This window comes from Trachurus japonicus, chromosome 4, assembly GCF_045865225.1.
Source record: "Trachurus japonicus isolate A0001 chromosome 4, Traja_1.0".
NCBI lineage: Eukaryota > Metazoa > Chordata > Actinopteri > Carangiformes > Carangidae > Trachurus > Trachurus japonicus.
The window spans coordinates 16,365,395-16,387,550 of record NC_140910.1 but is presented as its reverse complement, the minus strand read 5'-3'; the positions used below and the strand labels follow the sequence as shown (position 1 = coordinate 16,387,550).

At 42.4% G+C, this 22,156-nt stretch overlaps 1 protein-coding gene across 4 annotated transcripts; it reads left to right on the top strand.

Annotated features, from left to right (window-relative positions):
- The first annotated feature begins 11,146 nt into the window (after positions 1 to 11,146).
- Positions 11,147 to 22,130, top strand: ncln (nicalin). 4 transcript variants are annotated; one of them, XM_085774357.1, is made up of 15 exons: positions 11,147 to 11,457; positions 12,176 to 12,366; positions 12,817 to 12,961; positions 13,136 to 13,230; positions 14,048 to 14,128; positions 14,323 to 14,426; positions 15,777 to 15,865; positions 16,362 to 16,501; positions 16,881 to 17,059; positions 17,680 to 17,767; positions 17,869 to 17,907; positions 18,357 to 18,517; positions 18,803 to 18,856; positions 19,121 to 19,199; positions 20,151 to 22,130. In XM_085774357.1, the coding sequence occupies exons 1-15, from the start codon at positions 11,283 to 11,285 to the stop codon at positions 20,211 to 20,213; spliced, it is 1,683 nt and encodes a 560-aa protein (XP_085630483.1). In that variant the 5' UTR covers positions 11,147 to 11,282; the 3' UTR covers positions 20,214 to 22,130. The 4 variants fall into 4 exon arrangements, with proteins under 4 accessions (XP_085630483.1, XP_085630482.1, XP_085630481.1 ...); XM_085774356.1 differs by having other exon boundaries at positions 18,354 to 18,517; XM_085774355.1 differs by having other exon boundaries at positions 16,881 to 17,107.
- The last annotated feature ends 26 nt before the right edge of the window (positions 22,131 to 22,156 follow it).

Sequence of the window (22,156 nt, the reverse complement as noted above, 5' to 3'; positions counted from 1 at the left end):
CACACACACACACACACACACACACACACACACACACACTCCTGAGTGAAAATAGACACATATGTTCCCTAAAGCTCAGGCACTTTTTTTTAGCTGTAAGCCGTTAAAGAGAGGGATTGTGTGTGATGCATGCTGCCTGGAGGGCTCTCTGTTAGAGTTCTCACTCTGTTCTTCTTTCCCATACTTCTTCAGCACAAGGTCATCTGTAGCTCGGCTTATAACAGCCACATGCGTGTTTGTTTCCACCTCTCCACTCTGTCTGGTGCAATGGATTACACACCTTTTTATATATTTTATGAGGCCAGTCATTTATTTTTCTTTCCACAACAGGCATTCTGATTTGTCATAGCAGGAGAAGCACAGGTGTAAGTTATATTAACATTGCTCATTTACATTTGTGAGCCATGACAGTGAGCCAGTATAGGTACCAGAGCCGTGGGCATTATAAATGTTATTGATTAGACCAGTGCTTCTTTCCTGCTGTGCTTGGGGGGGGGGGGGAAGAATGCAGGAAGATGATACAAAGATATGAATGTTGACGTCAAATTAGGACACAAAGAAAGACACAGTTAAGTGAAGCATTGCCAGCAATGCAGGTTCAGGTTGTTCCTGAAGGATTTCTATCGCTATAATCCAGCAGAGTGGATGATGATCATCATATGATAACAAATTGCAAATCAGCTGCAGTCAGGATGAAACAGAAGGGAACAGCAGGTAAGATGAAGGAGTAGCAAGAAAATGGAAACGCAAAGTAGAGTTACAGAGGAGTCATGCAAGAACGAAAGGGTAAAGAGAATGGAGATGGGGGGAGCAGTAAGCCGGTGAAGACACACACACACACACACACACACACACACACACACACACACACACACACACATATGTCAGCTGTATGGCTCATCCCAGCAGCCCTGCCTGCGCGAGGGGCTCAGGGGGGAAAATCCCCAGGGACTAACTGAACTCTTCGCTCCTCTGCCGCCACATCTGGATGACACACCACCGCCCGGCATCAAAGGAAACAACACAGCAGACGGACAGATAGGTGGCTGGGGAGTACAAGTGGGACACACACGTACTGTATATCCATATAGAAACATTACGCTACATACATACACACACGTTTTAAACACCTGTATGACAAAAACGTGCATTCACAGATACTGTCAACAGAGGCTTTCATCAACCTTGTGTACTGGTATACAAACAGAACAGGCACATAGAGGCGAGTGGATAAAGGACCACCTATTGAGAGTGGCTGCATCACCTGACAATAGAAGTAAACAAATCAAGATTATTGGCCTGATATCGACAATCCAAACACAAGCTCCTCACATGAAGCCTCCTCTATTGCTTTGAACGTCTTTTTATCATCTTACTTAGCCTTTTTTAATATCTTAGATCAAAGTTAGCAAAGTTAGATAATCGAACACACCCTGAAACTCAATCATGCTTCACCGTCAGATTCTTTACTCCCCCCTAGTTTCACACTGCACCTTTTTCTTCCTGCGAGATGACATTAATAGATCATGCTGTAACTGCTGCCTGCTTTTTTCTTTTTACCAGTCTATCACCTTAACACGTGGACACGACACAGGCTGAACTAATCACCGCGCCGCAGGAAGCTTTCTGAAGCACATGTTGGACTGAGCACCCAGTGGGGCACTCGGAGCAGAGTCCGGAGCTTTCACCCAGCCAGCGCCTGCTGCTGGTGATGGATGACCTGTGAGGGATGATGAATCGACTCCTGTCAGGTCCTCAGCACATCCTCATCTGGGATTCAGCCGTATGGAGAGAGGAGCTTCACCTTCGGCCTGCATTGTACTTTTAAATACAACTCATCTCCTGAGGTGGGGTGATTATCCCGGCAGCACAGAGTATGATTCCTGCTCCTACAGAATATTGTATTATGAACTGTAATGAAGTACAGTGTGAATGTTGTGGGATTGTCATAGGTCTCCTCAAGCCTGTGAAATTATATCAAAATCTACTAAAAACACCCCTTGTGGACATTAAGTGCATATATGAAGGTAAATAAATATATAGATTTCTCAGAATCAATGAAGTTTAGGCTCTTTACATCCTATGTGGATTTTAATATGAGCGTTGGATGGAATTTTTTGTGAGTTTTGTAGATACTGCCCTTTTCTGGCCCTTTTCCTGGTGTTTTGTGCAATATTTACAATATTTCTTTCTCGTTTACTACTCTGGATGTATTTTTCCATTATTTAGATTTCCCCCTATTGCTTTCTGTGTTGATTTATCCTCAGGCTTTGTAAAATGTTGTATTTCTGGAGCAGGCTATACATTAGATGCACTCCAGAGCTGGCCTGGCACAGTGCTCCCTTCAACTGTGGTTTCCATTTCAATTTCTGCACATAAAATGGCCCATGCAGCATCCTGTGAGCCAGCTTGAGTAGATGGCTCTGCACGACATGTAAACAAAGTAGGCTACCTCTCACGCCGACAGCATCATGTCTCATATGATAAAAACACATGCTTTACATGGCTTCTTGTGGTTGAATCCAAATGGTAAAAACAGTGAAAAGATCTCTACCACCCGCTGCTGCTTTGATTATCATCTGATAGAGATTCAGTCTCATCTACCTGCAATCCATTCAAACAGGTACTCCCACTCTCATCACACCATCTCCCATGTATGGCTGCAGAGTATTAGTAGTTGTGGTCATTTTTGAGATTCCCTTTCAAGAGATATTTGGCCAGGTGATTTCTTGACTGAAAGCTTAATGCCATCATGAATATGCAAACACACACACACACGCGGTAAATAGCATTCTTTTGTCTACGTGATGTTTTCACTATCTTTGCACACTGTTGTGACTGCAAAATCTGCCCGTTGAAGGCCTTATCTTTGGTGAGTAGGGTGTTTCTGGATTGAAACAACATTTTCAGTTGTGTAAAGTCAACACTTAAGCAAACTGTCACATACTGTACATTCAAATTGGTTAAAATGAGTCATCACTCCACACAGCTCACGCAAACCCTGTTCACTCATGGGGTCAGCCCTGGTTTGAAATTCACACTCTCTGCTTTCCTCACTCATTTCATCACGTTTTCTTCATTTCCTGTGTGCAGCAAGCAGATGGATCTGAGTTTTTTTGGCTAAGGTCTGAGTGTTATCTGTGCTGAGTGAGAGGAGGGCTCCCTGGTAGCTTCAAAGCCAGTAGATTTCTTTCAGCTCCTTCTCTGCTTTCGTGAATATACGGTTTCTCACTGAGGTGGTCAGTCGGCTTTATGAGAGTCAGAAGCACAGATGTTTTGTGTTTGTGCGGAGGGATAAGGTAACGCCCCGTGCTGATATCGTGTAAGCAACTGGATCGATAAGCTGTGGGTCAGTACTGAGATATCCACTGAGACTGATAGAGAGTGAGTGTGAGACATGTGGCAAAAAAGTCTCATTTCACACAAATGTAAGTGCAAACAGAAGCAGACGGAAACCATTCGCTCTCTCCTGCGTGCCCCGGTCCAGATTACTTCCTGACGGTTCACTAGAATTTCAATCATGCCCCCCCCCACACTCCCCTCCTCCTCCTTCCTCCCTCCCTCACTCATGCATCTGGCAAATGCCAGCCAATATTTATATTCATAACAAGCAAAGAATCCACACGGGAAAAGAGAGAATGATATAGAACAACTCAGACAGTGTGGCCCAGGAGGCAGATACCGCACTGTAACCATGCTGTGATGGGCTGTTGGCAAATATTGGACTTAGCTCCTAAACCTCCACCAGCAGGCTGAGAAGACAACAAAGCCCTCAACCCTCTGCATCATCCTAACAGCAGCACGGCCAATTACAAACCAGATGTGGTGAAATCCCAGGGATTAGGCCATCCTGATTTGAGCAGAGAATGATGCTGGCTCTTGATTTGAGCTGTGCTCTTAAAGAGAGAATAATAATTCTCTAAGAGTCAACATGTTGTATGGTTGTGCTCTTATGTTACTCAGAAACATGTTGGGGGAATAGTAAATAGTTTAATGTTTTGGTAAATAAACTTGGGGAGAGTTGGATGAGGAGATTGATATCGCTTTCGTGTCTCCATGGTAAATATGCTTAGCCTAGCTTAGCACAAAGACTGGAAATGAGGCGTTTCTCAGGTCCCATCTAACAATATGCACCCACCAGCACCTCTAAAGTTCATTTCTTTTCATTTGCTTTGATGCAGTTCCCACCTCACCAACGTCATTCTCGCCCCTCTTGCAGTTTACACACTGCTTACACACAACAACTTCATATATCACACTATTGCCACCACTCAAGGAGCAAAACCACACACCTGCACCTGCACCCACATCTGCAAAAACATGAACTAATTACCAGCCTTTGTGTCTGTTTTCTATGTCGCATAACCCTTTTCCAAAACACTACATACAATTCTCGTAAGACACAAAAATCTAACAGGAAGTAACTTGCTTCTCCAGACGAGCTGCCAGCCTGCTTCCTGTCTTTATGTAAGCTATAAGCTAACTGGTTTATGGCTGTGAATTCAGATGGTGAACATATAGATTAAAAAAAAAGTGGTGTGATGTACGTAGGCTATATATCCCCAAATTGTCAAACTGCTCCTTTGAGCAGAAAACACTTTGAGATTAGTGTCAAACGTATATATATACAGTATTAGGCTACTACATTGTAAACTGAATTAGCAAGAGAGTTTGATTTTGCCTTTACGTTCTTCATATCCCAGAGCTCCTTTCGAGGTTCAATGGATGCCTTTCAGGTGTTGGTGCTACATTCTCGTTGAGATGGCATGAAGAGCAGTAGCCTAACTGAGATGAGGTGACATTATCAAATGTGGAAGATGGAAGTCGATTGGTCGAAGAACAATTTGTTTGCAATCAGAGTCTACTACAGTCTACTGTAATAATGATGTGTGACCAGCTTTAAACACGAGAACATACACGACACTAAGCCCCCTCTTGATTCCGGTCCCTCTCTCGCCTTCTGAACGACCTGAACCTGGCTGGCAATCAGTCAGCAATCAGGCCAATCAGGGCGGCAAACAACCAAAACAAACAGCAGGAGGGTGAGCGATGGTCGCGCGGTGCTCCTGTGGGCCTGCCGTGACCTCTGGATGAGGCAGCCTCATGAGTAATTGGTGTTTAAGCTCAATCACAGCCTGCACGCTTCCTACTCCTGCGAGCCTGCTAAATGGCTCTATTCTCTCTGTCAACCTCCCCTATTTCTCTCTCTCTCTCTTTTACCTCCCTGCTCTTTCTCCCTATCTCTGTAACCCACTCCCCACTCCCCCCCCACTCTTCAGTCTGCCTGTCTGGGCCAGAGGGAGGCACCGTGGGAGTTTAATTGCCTCGTATTTCCATGAAGCCAAGTTCATTACATTAACAGCTCCGGCCCACGCTGCATACTTCTAACCTGCTGCAATTTGTTTTTTGTATTTATTAGGCTGGCAGAGAGGCAGCTTCCCACTCAGCTGTGGGTGGGGGGTGGGGGGGCTGTGTGAGGGAGAAGGTCAGAGGGGAGCCCGGCAGGCACAGGCATCCATTGTGATGCACCAGCCGGGCAGATGAAAACTTGACAGGGAGGTGCAGATGAGAAGTGCAAGGCCTTAGCCGGTCTAGGAGAAATCAGGGTCACTCAGGTGTGCATGTGAAGGAACAATAAGGGGAAGGTCAGACGCAGTGTTGACTCAAGATGTGAACATCACTTTAAAAGGTGTGGAGGAAACTTTTAGAATAATTTGTCACCAATATACCTCGATAAGCAAGACAGAGTATCTCATTGCTTGGTATGATTATTAATCATGCTTTAAATAGCAAAGATTGCCTTAAAACATTATCAGCCACAAAGCAACTTCATTATTTTGTGTCTGACATAGTCTAGAAGCTGGGTCAGTCAATATTTTTTTATTAGAAATGAATCAAATTTGTGTAATGCAATGTCACCCTCAGCTCCATGTTAGCATTTTAGCATTTTTTTCCTGCTTACTTCTTTGCAACTTTGCTGTGTTGGTTCACTTCACACATCAACCTGCCCAGCAGCCAACGCACAGGGTTGCCAGCTTCCTGTTAAATATAGCGACATGTTTTATAAAGCCAGATGTGTACCCCAGGCAGAAAACGAGAGCTAACTAGAGGCTAACCTTTTCAAAGTGACCACAAAGAAGCACCAGATGAATCATAACGCTGCTCTGCTGTCGGCTGGTCGAGTAGCCCAACTGTGTGCGAGCACATTTTCCACAACAAGTTTATAAGGTGATAATATGTCAGTGTTGCATTCAAATTCTTGTTCTACTGCAAGTTTCCAGAATTTTCTTTTTTATCAAAGCCTCTTAATCGCCTGATATCAAAGCAAAAACATGTGGTGGTAATTGTTAAAATCTCAACCAGATATGAGCTACTGGTGGCCTGCAGTCAGATCTAGATAGATAGATAGATAGATAGATAGATAGATAGATAGATAGATAGATAGATAGATAGATAGATAGATAGATAGATAGATAGATAGATAGATAGATAGATAGATAGATAGATAGATAGATAGATAGATAGATAGATAGACAGACAGATAGACAGATAGATAGACAGATAGACAGGCCATTAGGCAAGATCCTTTCCTCTCATAATTCTTTTTCATTCCCAGCAAAGTGATTGCCACATACACACACAAAAGCACACACCCATGTCTCCATTCATGAATTTCTCGCTGTGTCCCGCCCACTAAATGTACTGTGCACTCAGTGCTAGCACATGCACCTCTTTCACAAGCCTGAAGTTCCCAGTTTTGCCACACACGCTGCACTGACATGCTCATATAGCATTGGAGCAGCACACAGAATTAAAAATAAGCTTCTAAGAATTCAGCATTGCAAAAGTGTGAATCCGCCACAAATCCCCCTGGGCAATAATTCAGAGACAATATGTACCTATGACTGTTGTGCAAAGACTGTGATGATAGTGCAAGCAAACCACAAACTAATCTAAAACATGAGGGCTAAATGGATCTTCTCAAAACCTCCCAAGAATCATGGGAGAGAAAAGGAAAGAAAGAATGGAGTAAAAAAGGAATAAGAAACAGATGTATACTGCAAAACATTAGAGGAAGTTAAGAGTGAAGAGCAAGACAATAAGAGGGAGAGCAAATGGAGGAGTGAGAGATAGGCTGAATCCAGTGGCCAGCATGAGTGAGCGTCTCTGAAAGTGGATATGAAGGCGGATGAGCCACGCCAACCTCCTCTGACCGCATTAACAAAACCTAATGGAACGGCTGGCTCCACGAGGCCTCGTCATCCATTATCTGACGGTTGCCCTGCGCAACCAAATAGGTTCACGGTCTCAGCGGCTGCAGCTCAGCTGTCATACACTATGTTCTCCCCTCTTCTTTGTCTTATTTCCACTGGCCCTAATGAAAAAGACTGGTAAATCAATTGCCTGGTACGTAAAGAAGCCGGGGTAATATTGCCTGCACCAGGCCAGTGGCCACAAATCACTGTAAATCAGCAAGAGAGGAAAGGAGGAGGACGGCCATACATTGTACTGAGAGGCAGCTGCCATCTCAGTGCACACACCAGATATATCATGACCAGGTCATGAAAACATACACAGTTCAAACCCTGAGACTGGATCTTCCAATGAGATTTAAGAACTCACAAATAACATTTTCTTCATCTGGCAACTTCTTTTATGAATAGCAACTGTCCACTAAAACATATAGCGATGTCTCCGGTTGTGCTTTCATCAGTGTGTTGTTGAACATCCTATATCAACGGCTACATACGCCAGAGTGGTGATAGGTAATTAAATACATTTATTATCACACTGTACTGACACTTTCATTTTCATTTAACATGGGTATTTTAATTTGGTGTTCATCCTTACATTTAACACAAACAAACCTTCTTAACTCCATTAATTTTATTTGGCAAAACATGTATAGATTTTTATACATAAGGACATAATATACATAAGTTATACATACGTTTTACACAAAACTAATAAAGTACAGTGAGTAAATTTAACTCCATTTACAGAATTGAAATACTGCATTGAAATATAAAAATCTAAGGAACCAATTTGCCTCTATAATGAGGATTAAGTGAATTTAAATGATTACACACTTTTTCTTTAGTTAATTTGAATGCAGAAAGTTTGTCTGTAGTTCAGAGATTCTTTACCTTGGAGTGTCTTTTGGGGTCTTTTTCCAAGATGTTAGCACCTAAAATAACTTTATAGGAGCTTTAAAATATCAGTAACAAGTAGAAAAAAATGTTTCTTTTGTTGTTTTGGTACATCTTGGACATAAAGGACATGTAATACACACTGTTTAAACACGCGCGCGAAACACACAAAACTTTTTAATGAGCTTTCATTTGTGCCCTCCATACTTAGTACCTCATGAAAACACAGTATAATGAGACCAGAATCCAAATGACTGTTCTTATAAGTTACAGACCCCCAAAACCTGGATCCAGTGTGGAATTACTCTTTAAAAAAAAACCCTCTCATTGAAAAGACTAAGATAGTGTGTCGTCTGACCGCCCTGTCAACTCTTCACTTATTCACAGATCCATCCATCGAGCAGGATCTAGTTGTTTCCCAAGCTTCTGTTCATTATCTAGGGTGGGTGGTGTTTTTTAAGGAGTGAATGACTCGGTAGACCTGCTCCATAGGTCTTGGTTAGAAAGACCACCATTGTGTGGTGACAGTGGTGTCAGTGTGGGGGAGGCTCAAGCCAGAGAGCACTCCCTCTTACAGTATAAGTTTGGTATTCTGTGATTCTGAAAGTGTCGTCGAGCGGTTTGAGCACTTGAGTGTGGCCAGTGTTTGAGCAACCTGCCAGAGTGGTGAGAAAATGACAGCATCCTCTAAGAATGGGAAGGGGCAATAAACCAAGGAGGAGTGAGAGACGGGGGAGGTGGGCAGCGGGGGCTGCTTACATAGGCATGCTACACAGAAATTGCTTACTTACTGCTAGGTAGCTAATCTCTCGTTAATCCATGGTACTTACCCACAAACACACTGACTGCACCTTTTGTGTGGTGGCACAGAGAAAGTGTTTTTCTGTGGCCGGGGGTCAGGAGCAAAGGCTGGTCTGATTCAGGACATTCCCAGGAGCACTGGGAAGAAATGAGGACACTGAACAGCTCATGCATTGTGTGTGTGTCTGTGTATGTGTGTGTGTATGCGCGTGTCTCTCTGTGTATGTGTATGTGTATGTGTATGTGTATGTGTATGTGTATGTGTATGTGTATGTGTATTTGCATGTGTGGTAACCTCTGACTGTTTTTCTTAATCACACAGTCTTCGGTCATGTTTGATCAGGATGTTTATGATAGGTTTTTGGACATCATGTTAAAAAATGTGACACACATTTTGGTGAGCCACAGTGTCCGATGATTCTGCGATAACAGGATGTTATGAATTTGAGGAATTAGATTCATGTGACACAATCTGCTCCCGTGCCACTCGCGCGCGCACCATCCGCACAGGAACATTTTTTTTCTTCTTGAAACAATTATTCTTTTCTGCATGTGTCTTTGTGTCGAGCTGTGTGCTTCCCTCAGACCAGACGGGGAGTCATCTGAGCGGATCTCCAAATGATCTCAATAATGTGTAATCATTACAATGAGTTTCAACGTCCACGCTAAATTGGTTTTGTGCTTTGTGTGCTGCTTGCCCTCTCACCAGCCTGGGCATGGATTACTCATACAACAGGAAATAATGACGCCAAGGTCCATTAAGTGGGATGGCAGGACATCATATCAGCATTAATCTCCTACTTAGCAGAGCAGCCCCAGGAGAGACAGACAGGGAAGGAGGAGAGAAGAGACAATATGATTTTCAGTTCTTCCCAGCTGGACCCAGGCTTTTAATTTTTATTAGTTTTTTTTTTTTTTTTTTTACTATATAAAACTTTGGTCAGAGGGCCTGATGGTGATCTCAGTACTTTTCTTCTAGCGCCACAAGGAGGCCACAGCCTCCTTTTTCAAATCTATCTGTTTGTCTGAACATGCATGCTCCCCAAAAATAGAAGAGGAGTCATTTGGATAATTTAATAATCCTGTTACTTTTGCCTTTAAGTAACAGAAGTATAATGTATAACTTGTTGATTTGATGAGTTTATCATCCCCCCAAATGCAAGATGAGTCAGCAAAAATATTTTGCTAACCTATGGGCAACAGACTAGCCATATGTACAGTGGGGGAAAATAGGTATTTGATCCCCTGCTGATTTTTGTCCTCATTTCACTTGATAAAATGGAAAATAATTTGTCACATTTACTGGATTTTTTTTTTTTTTGATATTCTGTCTCTCTGTCAAAATTAATCTACCATGGGGCGGTGTTTAGCTCAGTTGGTAGAGCACCTGCCCCATGTGTTGAGGTTCGAATCCTGCGCCGAGCGGCCCTATCCTGCGTGTCACACCCCACTCCCCTCTCTCTCTCCCATTTCCTGTCTCTCTCTCAACTGTCCTGTCCATTAAAGGCCAAAATATACTTAAAATAATAATAATAATTTACCATAAAAACTATAGACCACACATTTCTTTGTGGGGGAGCAAACTTAAAAAATCAGCAGGGGATCAAGCCTACTTATTTTCCCCACTGTATATGTTTCAACAACTTGTGATAATGTGTAGCCTAACTTAGTTTTTGGCAAAACTAAGTCTGCAAACCGCAATTATTTCCTGAAAATAGTGTAAATGTCTCACAGCTTCAGGTGACCTCTTCACATTTCTCATTTGTCAAAAGTAGAAATTATTAAACAATTAAACAAAAGAAACAAACAAACTAAAATAAATTATCTTACGCAATTGTATCATTATTATTATTATTAGTAGTAGTAGTAGTAGTAGTAGTAGTAGCAGCAGCAGCAGCAGCAGCAAAGACGGCAGTATGCTGACAGTGTGGTGTGTGTACTGCGCCATCTAGTGGCAGTACACTGGTAGGACATGTAGCTGCAGTTACAGCTGTCCGACAAGACGCCTGAAGGACCATCGACGATTCAGCTTCAAATAATTTACTTTTACACTAATATCTTAAATAAGCACGCACTTATTCATACACAACATAATCATCTCGACCAATTTTCGCAATCTATGAGCAGTGTTGATTTGTCGGTGTCCCAGGAGCTGTCCGGGGTGGGCGCCTGATCAAAACCCCGCAGGCAGCTGTAGCTTCGGTCGGTTAGCTGCTGCTGCTCCACTCGGTCCACGGCTGTCTGTCAGTTTCCGAGAGCGGTGGTGGTGACAGCCAAGTGTTTTTTTCCCCCCGTTTCACCCCGAGCTGTACATTAAATACAATCGCCAAGATGTTCGAGGAGGCCAGCGAGGTGTTTGACAACATGTTCAAGTCTTCGTTCCCCCTTACCTTCATCGTGTTCATCCCCGCCGTGCTCATCCTGGTGTCGCCGCTCCCGGCTGAGGCGGCACATGAGTTCACCGTGTACCGCATGCAGCAGTACGACCTGCAGGGACAGCCGTACGGTGAGTCGGCTCTTTCTTTATGCTCTTTAACACCCAGGAGCCTGTGAAAGCTTCACTATTATTCACCAAATGGCCAGTGAGTAGGAGTAGTTCAGTTTCCCGACAGCTAACTGTAGCTAGCCTCGTTAGCCAATGACAGCAGTGAAGGGTAGTTAGCTGCTAATGTAGCTTAGCAACAAGGACCAAACCAGCAGGATTGTTATTACTCCTCTAAATGAAGTCAACCTGCACTGCTAAAGTATGTACTGATTGGTAATACAGCAGTGGTTGATAATTAATCGTTTGGCCGGGCAACACTGAATGAATGATCAAAATTACACATGGGAAAATACTTTAATATCAAGAAATTAGTATGTCCACTCCAGCCTCCTCTCTGAAAGGACATGATGACAGTTTATTCTGTTTTATCTGTCAGTCTGAATGCTGTATAACTGCTATAGATTAGAGAAGTTAGTTTTTTCCTTTCTGAGGTACAGTTGGGAAAGGTAGCAGTATCCTCGTCCTCTTTTCTCAGTCCACAGTAATTTTGTCAAGTGTTTGTGATAAAAAAAAATGAATGGAAACTACCACGTTTAGTAAAAGATGAATAACCCTAACCTTGCTTTTAAAATCACTGTCCAGCCCCTATGTGCGATTAAATTTATGTTTATCTTTTGTGCCAGTTCTTGTTAACTTTAAAGATCAGCTGCTAATAAGTGTGTGTGTGTGTTATCCTCAGGTACCAGGAACGCCATCCTGAACACTGAGGCTCGTACTGTGGAGGCAGAGGTACTAAGTCGTCGCTGTGTCATCATGCGACTGGCAGACTTCTCTTACGATAAGTACCAGAAAGCCCTTCGCCAGTCAGCGGGAGCCGTGGTCATCACGCTTCCCAAGAACATGTCTGCTGTACCTCAGGACATAGTGCAGGTATTGATGTTTTTCTCTTTAATTCTTGACTGTTTTCCACCAAACACAAGTTTATCTGCTCTGAGTTCATTTATAAAGGATGAGTGTCTAAATCCGGAGCACGTTAACAATGTTAAAAACAGGCGAGAAATGTACTACTTAATTAATGACCCGTAACAGAGATTTAGTCCCACCTCAATGATCCACAACACACAAACTGTGACTTCCCACTTCCCACTCCGAGTGGGATTTGTTCATCTTCCTGGAGGGCAGCAGTAGTATGATGCATCAGTCATTTGGTTACATAAGTTACAACCATGTTTTAGGCTTTTCATATTCCACTCAAAACACGAGTGTGCAATACTGAACTCCACTTTCAAATAGCCATCAGTTTCTCTGCCCAATAACATAATACGTTTTGTGTCTTTTGTTGTTAAACATGATGTTCCTCTCTTTGTGTATGCTGAGTAGCAGTTCATGGAGCTGGAGCCGGAGATGTTGGCCACCGAGACCATCGTCCCCGTGTACTTCGCCATGGAGGATGATGAGCTCCTATCCATCTACACGCAGACCCAGACCTCCTCTTCCTCGCAGGGCGCCTTGTCAGCAGCTGAAGGTAGCAACTGATCCCTGCAGACCGCACCTGCCTGGTGCGATACATTTGTCTGCAACGTACACACAAGTGGATAGCACATGTGGGACTGGTGCTCTGGTTGACATGAAAATACAACAACAGTCCATTCAAACAACATTTATATGAATGTAATTTTGCTGTTTGCGTTTCCTGTAGTGCTGCTGCACACGGCCACGGCCAACGGCTTCCAGATGGTCACCAGTGGAGCTCAGAGCAAAGCCATCAGTGACTGGGCCATCACCAGTTTAGAGGTGAGAGACTGAGCATGAGATTTTTGTGTTTTAGTACATAAACACTGTAGTAGCTTAAATAAACGAATCTGAGTGACATTGACATTTTGGTTTGGCTTTGCCTTAGAAAATGGTTTCACAAATTACAGTGTGTCCAAATCAGCAATTATGCATTTGTAAGATGGAGGTTAATGTTATTACCGGTAGGCTAAAGTAGTAGTTTGTGTGCTGCCTGCTGCAATATCTAACTTCTCAGTGTGTATTATGTTTATTCAGGGGTGGACTCAAATATCTTATAAATGAATGCATGAACTTTCAAGTCTACAGGTTTGAAGTCAGAATCAATCAAATCCACCCTAAGTGTGTATTCAGTGTTTGTGTTCTACTTCAAATAATTAAATCAAGTTTTTATTCATAGGCACAAACTTTTTCACACACTCCATAACCTACAGACAACCTGCAGCAGCTTCTTCTCTCATAAAGGGATTTAAATGGAATTGCTCACAGTTTTAACATAGACTGAAATCCGTCAGCACGACACAATAAAAAGCACCAGAAGTGTTAGTTCAGGACTTTCTAATCTGTGCTTTGTGTGAAAACCAGAATAGGGAAAAAGTGGTTTAGTCATACTGCAGCGGATTAGGAGACAGACTGAGGTTTTTCCCTCGGAGGTCTGCGGTCAGGAGGTCGACTGTGACTGGAACCCGTTTCAGCTCTGCACAGTGACTCTGCCAGACAGTTTTCGACCTACAGTGGTGTTGATTCAACTGAATCCATAGTTTCTCTTTCTGCTTTGTTTATTTCTGCCTCATCTAACGGCTCTGTTGTTGTTTGCCAGGGTCGTCTGCCTGGAGTTGGAGGAGAGGACCTGCCTACCATTGTCGTGGTTGCTCACTATGACTCCTTCGGTGTTGCTCCAGTATGTTCGCTGTTTCTGTTTCGAAAATAATTTGGAAATTTAGCAGCAGAAATATTTTTTCTGCAAATATTTGTAGAACTCAGTTAATATGCTTAACAATTTCAGCCTCCATAAACTCAGCCTTTGTAAGGCTAAGAACATCACATAGCTGTCAGTAAAACAGAAATGTAATCCGACTATGTTCCTGTGTCCAGTGGCTGTCGTACGGAGCGGACTCCAACGGCAGTGGAGTGTCCATGTTACTAGAGCTGGCTCGTCTCTTCTCGAAACTCTACACCTACAAGAGGACTCACGCAGGGTGAGTAATGACGCCAACACTCACATACTGATGGGTTTTTGGATCATTTTGTGGCTCATGAATCTCAAACAGCTCTCGCAGCAGATTTTTTCAAGTGTTCTAGCTGCATAAAAAGCACCACATCCCATTATTTTACTCATTCATGTTAATACAGACACCTCGGTGAAACTCGACGTGCTGCACACTCACTTTATGCACTGCGTACATGATGAAATAGTAGAGTCAGTATTGATTGCGGATACCAGTGGTTCATCTGAACAGAAGTCTATTTGGTATTTGTTACAAGTGTCCTGCTCGGCATGTGTTTTGAGAACTTAGTTGAACATTATGTGCACACTTTGCTGGCTATGAGATTCACACTTTGCTGGGTTTAACAGCAGCATTGGTCAGTAAAAAGGTAAAGGCTCATTCCTCTAATCGTCTAATTGTACCTCACAGTAGCTGAGCAGGAAGAATGAACCTGTTATTGAGAAAGTGGTTACTAAAGGATTAATGGGTTTTACTGTAACAGCACTGCATTAGATAAAGGTATCTGTATGGGATCAAAGTCAGCATTACTTACTCCTCACGTGCATCATTTTAAAGTAGGCCTTGTTCTTTATTTTCCACAGACACAGACAATCCCTTCATCTGTTTATCCTAAGCTGGTTTCTCTTTTGAACTCCTTTTGACAGTGTCCAGAGCATTACGGCCTGATGTTGTCCAGAGTTGCATTTTCAAACATGTAGCACACAACGGGAGATTCTCTGTGTTGGAGAAGTTGCTGTCCCTGGAAATACTCTTTCAAGATTTACCTTGGGTTATTATTATTTTATAACCACAAGTATAGATTAGGGCAGTGGTTGACGCCAGTGTAGAGGATGCACGAGGCAACACATGATGCTGGGAAATCACAACATAAACAACAGAGTCTCTTGATGTTCCTTCAATGTGTGTGAGGATTTAGGTGTCTGTCTAAACCGAAGTTCCCACGCTCGTTGTTTCTTCAGTTAGAGGTTTTTGCTGGCATCTTTGTATAATCGACTTTCTTCTTCACTCTCAGATTTTTGTATTCTTAATAGAAACATAACCAACACTGTTCAATGTGAATTCTCCTGACAGTTACCGTCTCTTCTCACACATCAGCTCAATCGGACATTACACAGACTTTATATTGTAGAGTCTTTTACCCTGTCTGGTCCAACTCCATCCTGACATTTGTGTTCTCACATACAACGCCCCCGGGCAGTGTCTAGATAAGTTCAGGGTCTGAAAGCAGTTCCCACATCACATATTCTCCTCTGTCTGCTTCTCTCTGGTGATTTCTCTCACAGCTTTGCCTCATTTGTGTGAATCATGTTGTGTTTTCAGATACAACCTGCTGTTCTTTGTGTCTGGTGGAGGGAAGTTTAACTACCAGGGCACCAAACGCTGGCTGGAGGAGAATCTGGACCACACAGGTATCGTACAGTATACTTACACAGAACTTGCAGAAAAGTAGGAGGTTTAAGGAATGTTTATGTAGCTGGAATTTGTTCAATAATCAATTTTGCGTCCCTGATTTAGTTTTTATAAAACACACATAGTCTAAAATAAGTCACTTATTTGATTTCAGTACTTTTTAAAATGCAAAATTAAACTTAATTTTCATTTTTTCAGACTGCTTTGGGAATAAGTTGGTGTTAAGTTGAGAAGATAAAAAATACATCTGTTAAAGAACCAGTCCCTCTCTAGAAAGTAGACCAAACTGTTACATGTTAAGTAGAACAGAGCAAATAGACACGATAACTATAGACTCCTCCTGCATGTTCCAGTTTGATACACTCAGTCCTACTTAATCTGTATGTCCGAGATTTGATTATGTGCTTGTGTTTGAATGTGTCACATGCCAATTCTTTTCTTTTTCTCTGTCTTTATTTATTTTGTCAATCTACTTGTGACTTACTTCTTCCTCAGACTCCAGTTTGCTGCAGGACAACGTGGCCTTTGTGTTGTGTCTAGACACTCTGGGGAACGGAGACTCTCTGCACCTCCATGTATCCAAGCCACCTAAAGAGGGATCTCCGCAGTATTCTCTGCTTAAAGAGCTAGAGATGGTAAGTACAGCGAGGCCTGACACACCTGAGGCTGATCTGCCAGTTTCCTGTCAGTGCCTCACTTGGATAACAAAACTTTATTTCTCGCCAGAACCTAAAACAGCAAAAAATACACTTTTACTTGGCGGCATTCATAACCTACAAATGGTCATGCAAACACAGCACCTGCTCCTTTAAAGTTGCAGATGTTTCTGTAACACAACAGCGGTTTTACTTTTTTCTGAAGTCGCCTCATGTTCGTCGTGAACCGGAGCACATGCGCTGCACAAGCTCTTTGAATCATTATCAAAGTCGTAGGCAAATCATCTCGCATGTCGGATAAGCTGTGTATAATTTTTAACGGCCCCTGTGTTTTTCCGTCCCTCTCGCTTCCTCCCAGGTGGCGAGTAGTCAGTACCCGGAGGTCAAGTTCTCCATGGTCCACAAGAAAATCAACCTGGCCGACGACATGCTGGCCTGGGAGCACGAGCGCTTCGGGATCCGCCGGCTGCCGGCCTTCACTCTGTCCCATCTGCCCTCGCACCGCCTGGCTCAGCGCTCCAGCATCATGGACGTGCGGTCAGTGTCCCCCTCCTCTCGCCACGGAGCGGGAGAGCCCCCTGCTGGGTGGGTTCATTACTGCAAGTCTCTGAAGCACCACAAGAAAAGTTTCTGTTTTTCAGCTGCTTTCGTCCATGTCTCCGGTGTTACCTGTTTGTACCAATCCCATGATAGGAGTGAAGTGTTTTAGAGGCCTGACCAGTGTATGGTTTCCATCATCAATGATAATAATTACACACTTTTTATCATCGTGGCAGTGTTGGAGGATTTGTTGGCGTATAAGGTTTACATTTGGAGTCGCTTCGGTGTTTTCTCTCTTTTCCACTCTTCATTCTTTCATCCTCCTCTGCTTCTGTGTAATTAAATTATGAGTACTGTGTCTTTAATTGGTGTATAGGAGAAGCAACATTTGGCAAAGACCGCCATGTTGACCACTCGCACAGACAGAGATCTGTATATATTTCTCAGTTGTACTGTATAGTATTATTTAATGATTAATTCAAGAACGTTCCCCCTCCTGCCTGTGCAGCTCTGGATGATCTGTGAACCGTCTCTCTTCGGGGTTTCTGGTTTCTCCTCTGATGATGAGATTTTCCCGTTTCTCTAACTGTCTGGGAACTTGTGTTTGTGTCTTACAGACCTCACGTTGATGTGAAGAAACTCAGTAGGAACACTAAGGTGGTAGCAGAAGCACTGGCCAGGGTCATCTACAACCTCACAGAGAAGGTATAAACAGACGGAGTAACCCTATGGAAGCAACTACAACACGCTGTGTCTGTTTTCCTGCCTGTGATGTGATGTTTTTGTTTATGTTCTCTGCTGCACAGGGCGCCCCCGGAGACCTGCAGATCTTCACCGAACAAATGGTGAGTTATTGAACTAACAACGCACAAGCAATGAGTGATGCAGGGATGCAGGTTTATTGTTTGGTTCTAGCAGGTTAAGCAGGGTGATGAATGATGACAGTTTGAGATGTCTCCTGTATATTAACAGCAAAAGACAGTGTAGTATTAAGGTCATTAGTTCTTCTACCTCCTACTGCCAACAGTTGATATTGTTTTTCTTTTTCTTTTTGGGACATAAATTGTATTGTTCAAAAATATTTTTAATTTAATTTTATATCGGAAGTTGGTCAGATTATCCAAAAAGTTATTGCTCAGTGTATTATTTCCAATTCATTTCACTGCGTCCAGTACTTTCTATCAGAGTGCTGGTGAATCTAGGCCCTGTGCAAGCGGTTGTGTTCATACTGTATAATGTTGCTGTATGCTGTATAATGTTGCTGTATGTTGTAATGTTTGCATTGGATCAGCAGGTGCAGGAAGAGCAGTTATCAGCGGTAGTAGACTGGCTCACGGCGCAGCCACGAGCCGCCCAGCTGGTGGACAAAGACAGCAGCGTGGTGTCCACTCTGGAGTATCACCTCGGACGCTACCTCAAGGACGTCAAGAAACACTACGTCAAAGCTGACAAAAGGTAAAACACAATTGTGGAGGCAAAACACAAACAAACAACACTGGCGCTCATTTGTTACTGTGAAGTGAAGAAAAGTTTTTCCATTTGCATTTTTTCTATCACCATAATATATATATATATATATACCAGTTACACAAGAATTTAGATGCTTTAAAAATATATATTGTCATAAAGCCTGAAGCAGTAAGAAGTCTTTCCAGTAAACCCCCCCAGAAATGACGGATCTAATAAAACTTCTGGATTGTGATGAGGTTTCTTGACAGTTTCTCCACTTCTCCTCCTCAGGGATCCAGAGTTTGTATTCTACGACCAACTGAAGCAGACGATGAATGCTTACAGGTATGCTTTAATGAGCCTCCTCTTCCTTCCTCTGAGACGTTTTAGTGAAGCTCATGCTGATTTACTGTAGCTTTGTAAAAGCTCTGCAGCTCACGGCTATCTGTAAAGTCTCCTCTTGATTCAATTAATCCTCAATTTAGCTAGATTAGAGTAAAAGCGACCTTCACATAATGAGAAAGATAATTTTTTGACTTCCTTTTTACTCTTTTATTAATCTGGCCTCTTATCTCTTTAACTCACTCTGGCGGTTTTCCTCTCCTGCAGAGTGAAGCCTGCTATTTTTGACCTGCTGCTGGCCGTCTGCATCGCAGCCTACTTAGGAATGATGTATCTGGCGATCCAGGTAAGTCACCAGCTCCTTTGAGACGTGCTCCATGTTGCATAAATGCGCACAAATACTTTTCTACTTCTAAAGTGTCTGATTGAAGTGCCCAACTCCCTTCTATGTAAAAGTCTTGGTGGCAGATTAAGTGACTGTTGTCAGGTTAAAGTCACGAGGTTGAATGCACGTCTTGTTTTGCCACTGTAAAGATTTTTTTCATTTAAATATCAGCTCCTATGCACAAAGTAAAGAAATTCACTTAAATTAAAGACTGTGAATGAGCTGGTTTAAGGGGTGTGTATTGGCAAAAATCTGGCGATGCGATACGATATATTGCGATACTATAGCAGGTTTTTTTTTCCTTTTTTGACTGGGCTAGGTTAGCTATCGCTTGAGCATGTGATCAGCCACAGACCTGTACTCTGACAAGATCTCATTATTACGTTGGAGCGGAGGAGTCAGAGTTTTAAATGCAACACAAAAATGAACCACCGCCCTGAATGTTTGCATGTAAATTTCGACACAGTATTGTGAAACTAAATATTGCGAAAATAGCGATATTTCAATCTACTGATATTTTCTTACACCCTTAGCTGATTTAAAGTTGCAGCTGCAGCAGGGAGTTAGGAAACCCCTGCTCTCCAGTTTTTATTTGCCTGCAGCAAATTCTGAAAATATAATTGAATATGGCCCACACATGAAGCTTAGCTAGGTTTAAGCTATCATAGTGATCATTCAGGTTAATGTCCAAGTTTTAAAATCTATTCCTGACGTGTAAAGCACTTTTTTTTTCATTAATATCATCATTCCAAACTCAATGCTCTCTCACCATCTGACATATGTCATGTTTTGTCACTGAGACTAATGTTTGAGCCCCAAACATTGTTGCCAGTGTTTGAAAATGCAGATGTTTTGTAGTCTTGTGGTGAGATATGAAATGAACTGGTCTCTGGTCTTGTGGTCTCTCTGCAGAACTTCGGGGTCCTCTACAGTGTTGTCCGTAGAATCACCCAACCCAAGGCAAAGGCCCACTAAACCAACACAACGCCCTCTCTTCTCCAGACCCTGCTGTTGTCATGATGGTTTTTAAACCAGCAGAACCACTTCCATTTCCTTCATCCCGATACACAAACTATGATGTCAGATCCTGTCTTGCTGCCAACTGAATCCATTTGGTCCCAGCGACCAGAATAATCAGGAATCATTTTCCTCCCCACAGACGTCTCGTCCCTCGTTTCTGATAATCCCTTGCATCAGAAGTGTCCTTATTCAACTCTGGTGATTGAGTTTTGAACCATTTGTTCACACTTCAGACACTAGACTAGATTAAGTGAGTTTGTGATGTTGCAATACCACTGATTGCTCTTCATTCCCCTCCTCAGTACAAACACTGTGTGAGTGATCATTCAGACAAACCAACGTCACGTGTTTTCTCGGGCAGCTAGAGGGAGAAACTGACCACGCAGAGTTTAGCCCAGGATTTATTTTGTTTGAGATGTGTAAGGCGACCTTGTTGTTAAAGGACAGGTTCACATTTTGACAAGTCTGTCTTAAAAAACAATATTTATGTGCAGTAACTCTCATTCAGGAAACACACTGAGAGACTTCCCCGTTTAAAAAGACTAAGACAATTCACTTTGCAACTAAAATGTCAAATACTACAAGAACACCCACCACAGGTTGACAGAGCCCAAAGTGAAGTCCTCACATTTCCTTTGTGTTCACAGTCTGAAGGTGAATTTGCACCAGTATCATTGATAAATCCTCAAAAAGCTGGAGCCAGCAAATAAGCGATCGGCACTGGGCATCCAAAAACTCTCTGTGAATGTAGATTTACAGACGTGAACAGTTTGTTGAGGCAGACTTTAAAAAATCCTGAACTCATCCTTTAAACACTGAGTGAAAATGACTCCACAAAATACACAGAGAGTTTACGGACAAGTTGTCTAAATAAAATGTGAAGTAGTGTGTGTATAATCATAATGGTAGTGAATTAAATAGAAGAAACATTGAGCTGAATGGGACAAAAAAATCCTTGCCAAATAATTATTGTACGTGTGAAATTCCCCTTTTTTCTCCACATTTAATATATATAGTTCTATAAATGTAAACAAATTCCACCTTAAAATCTTTCCTTCTTGCTTTTTGAGTCACCTGTTGTTCAGGTTTGTTTCTCCGTTGCTGTGACTTGTGTCTTATTTTCACTACTGAAGTCTTTTTAAATCCTGATTTGATTGAATTGAAATAAAAGCTGGTGAAGCGCTTTCACCTGAAAGCTGGTGTTACGAAAAAAGGTCAGATGCAACAAACATGTTTTCTTGTCTAATAGGAGCATGTTCGTGTTTGAGTGTGTAAGAGTTCAACACCAACACATCGTGGCGAGATAAAAACTCCCCTTTTACTCCTGTTTATCAGTAGAAAATATGTGCGGTGCATAGACCTTGCTGACTGCGGCAAAACTGTGACCTGATCAAACCTTTTTAGAGCCGTGTCCAGATTTTGGTCAAGCCAACACTACAGTATTTACACAGTGGATGTCTTAAAATGGGCTGTCACATAAAGAGTGTTGGATTTAATGGGGAAAAAACCATAAAACACATCCAGAATATTAAAACGATACCGTAGTGTTTCCTTGATCTTTCTGTCTTCGTTATGGGTGAATGGTGTTTTTTTTCCCCCTCTCACGATTTTCTATTTTCCAGATGATACTGCATACCTGTAACCTTCCCCGTGTCACCATGGCAACAGTGACAAGATATTTTATTTACCATCGGGAGGGAAATACTGTGTGGTGCATATAACTTTTTTTTTTTTTAACTTATTGAAGCCGTTTTTGTTTGTGCACTGAGATGAACTCTCCTCTGGTCTGAACTCTTGTCTCGCCTCATCCACAACACTTGATCTTTGCAATGAAAATGATATCAGTTGTGATTGAAAAAAAGAAAAGAAAAAGTCAATAAATGATGAAAAGAAATCAC

Coding starts and splice junctions, on each gene's coding strand:
- ncln (XM_085774354.1), top strand. CDS start 11,283: ATGTTCGAGGAGGCCAGCGAGGTGTTTGACAACATGTTCAAGTCTTCG. Junction 14,129..14,322: donor ACTCCTTCGGTGTTGCTCCA/GTATGTTCGCTG, acceptor TCCTGTGTCCAG/TGGCTGTCGTACGGAGCGGA. Junction 17,108..17,679: donor GCGGGAGAGCCCCCTGCTGG/GTGGGTTCATTA, acceptor TGTGTCTTACAG/ACCTCACGTTGATGTGAAGA.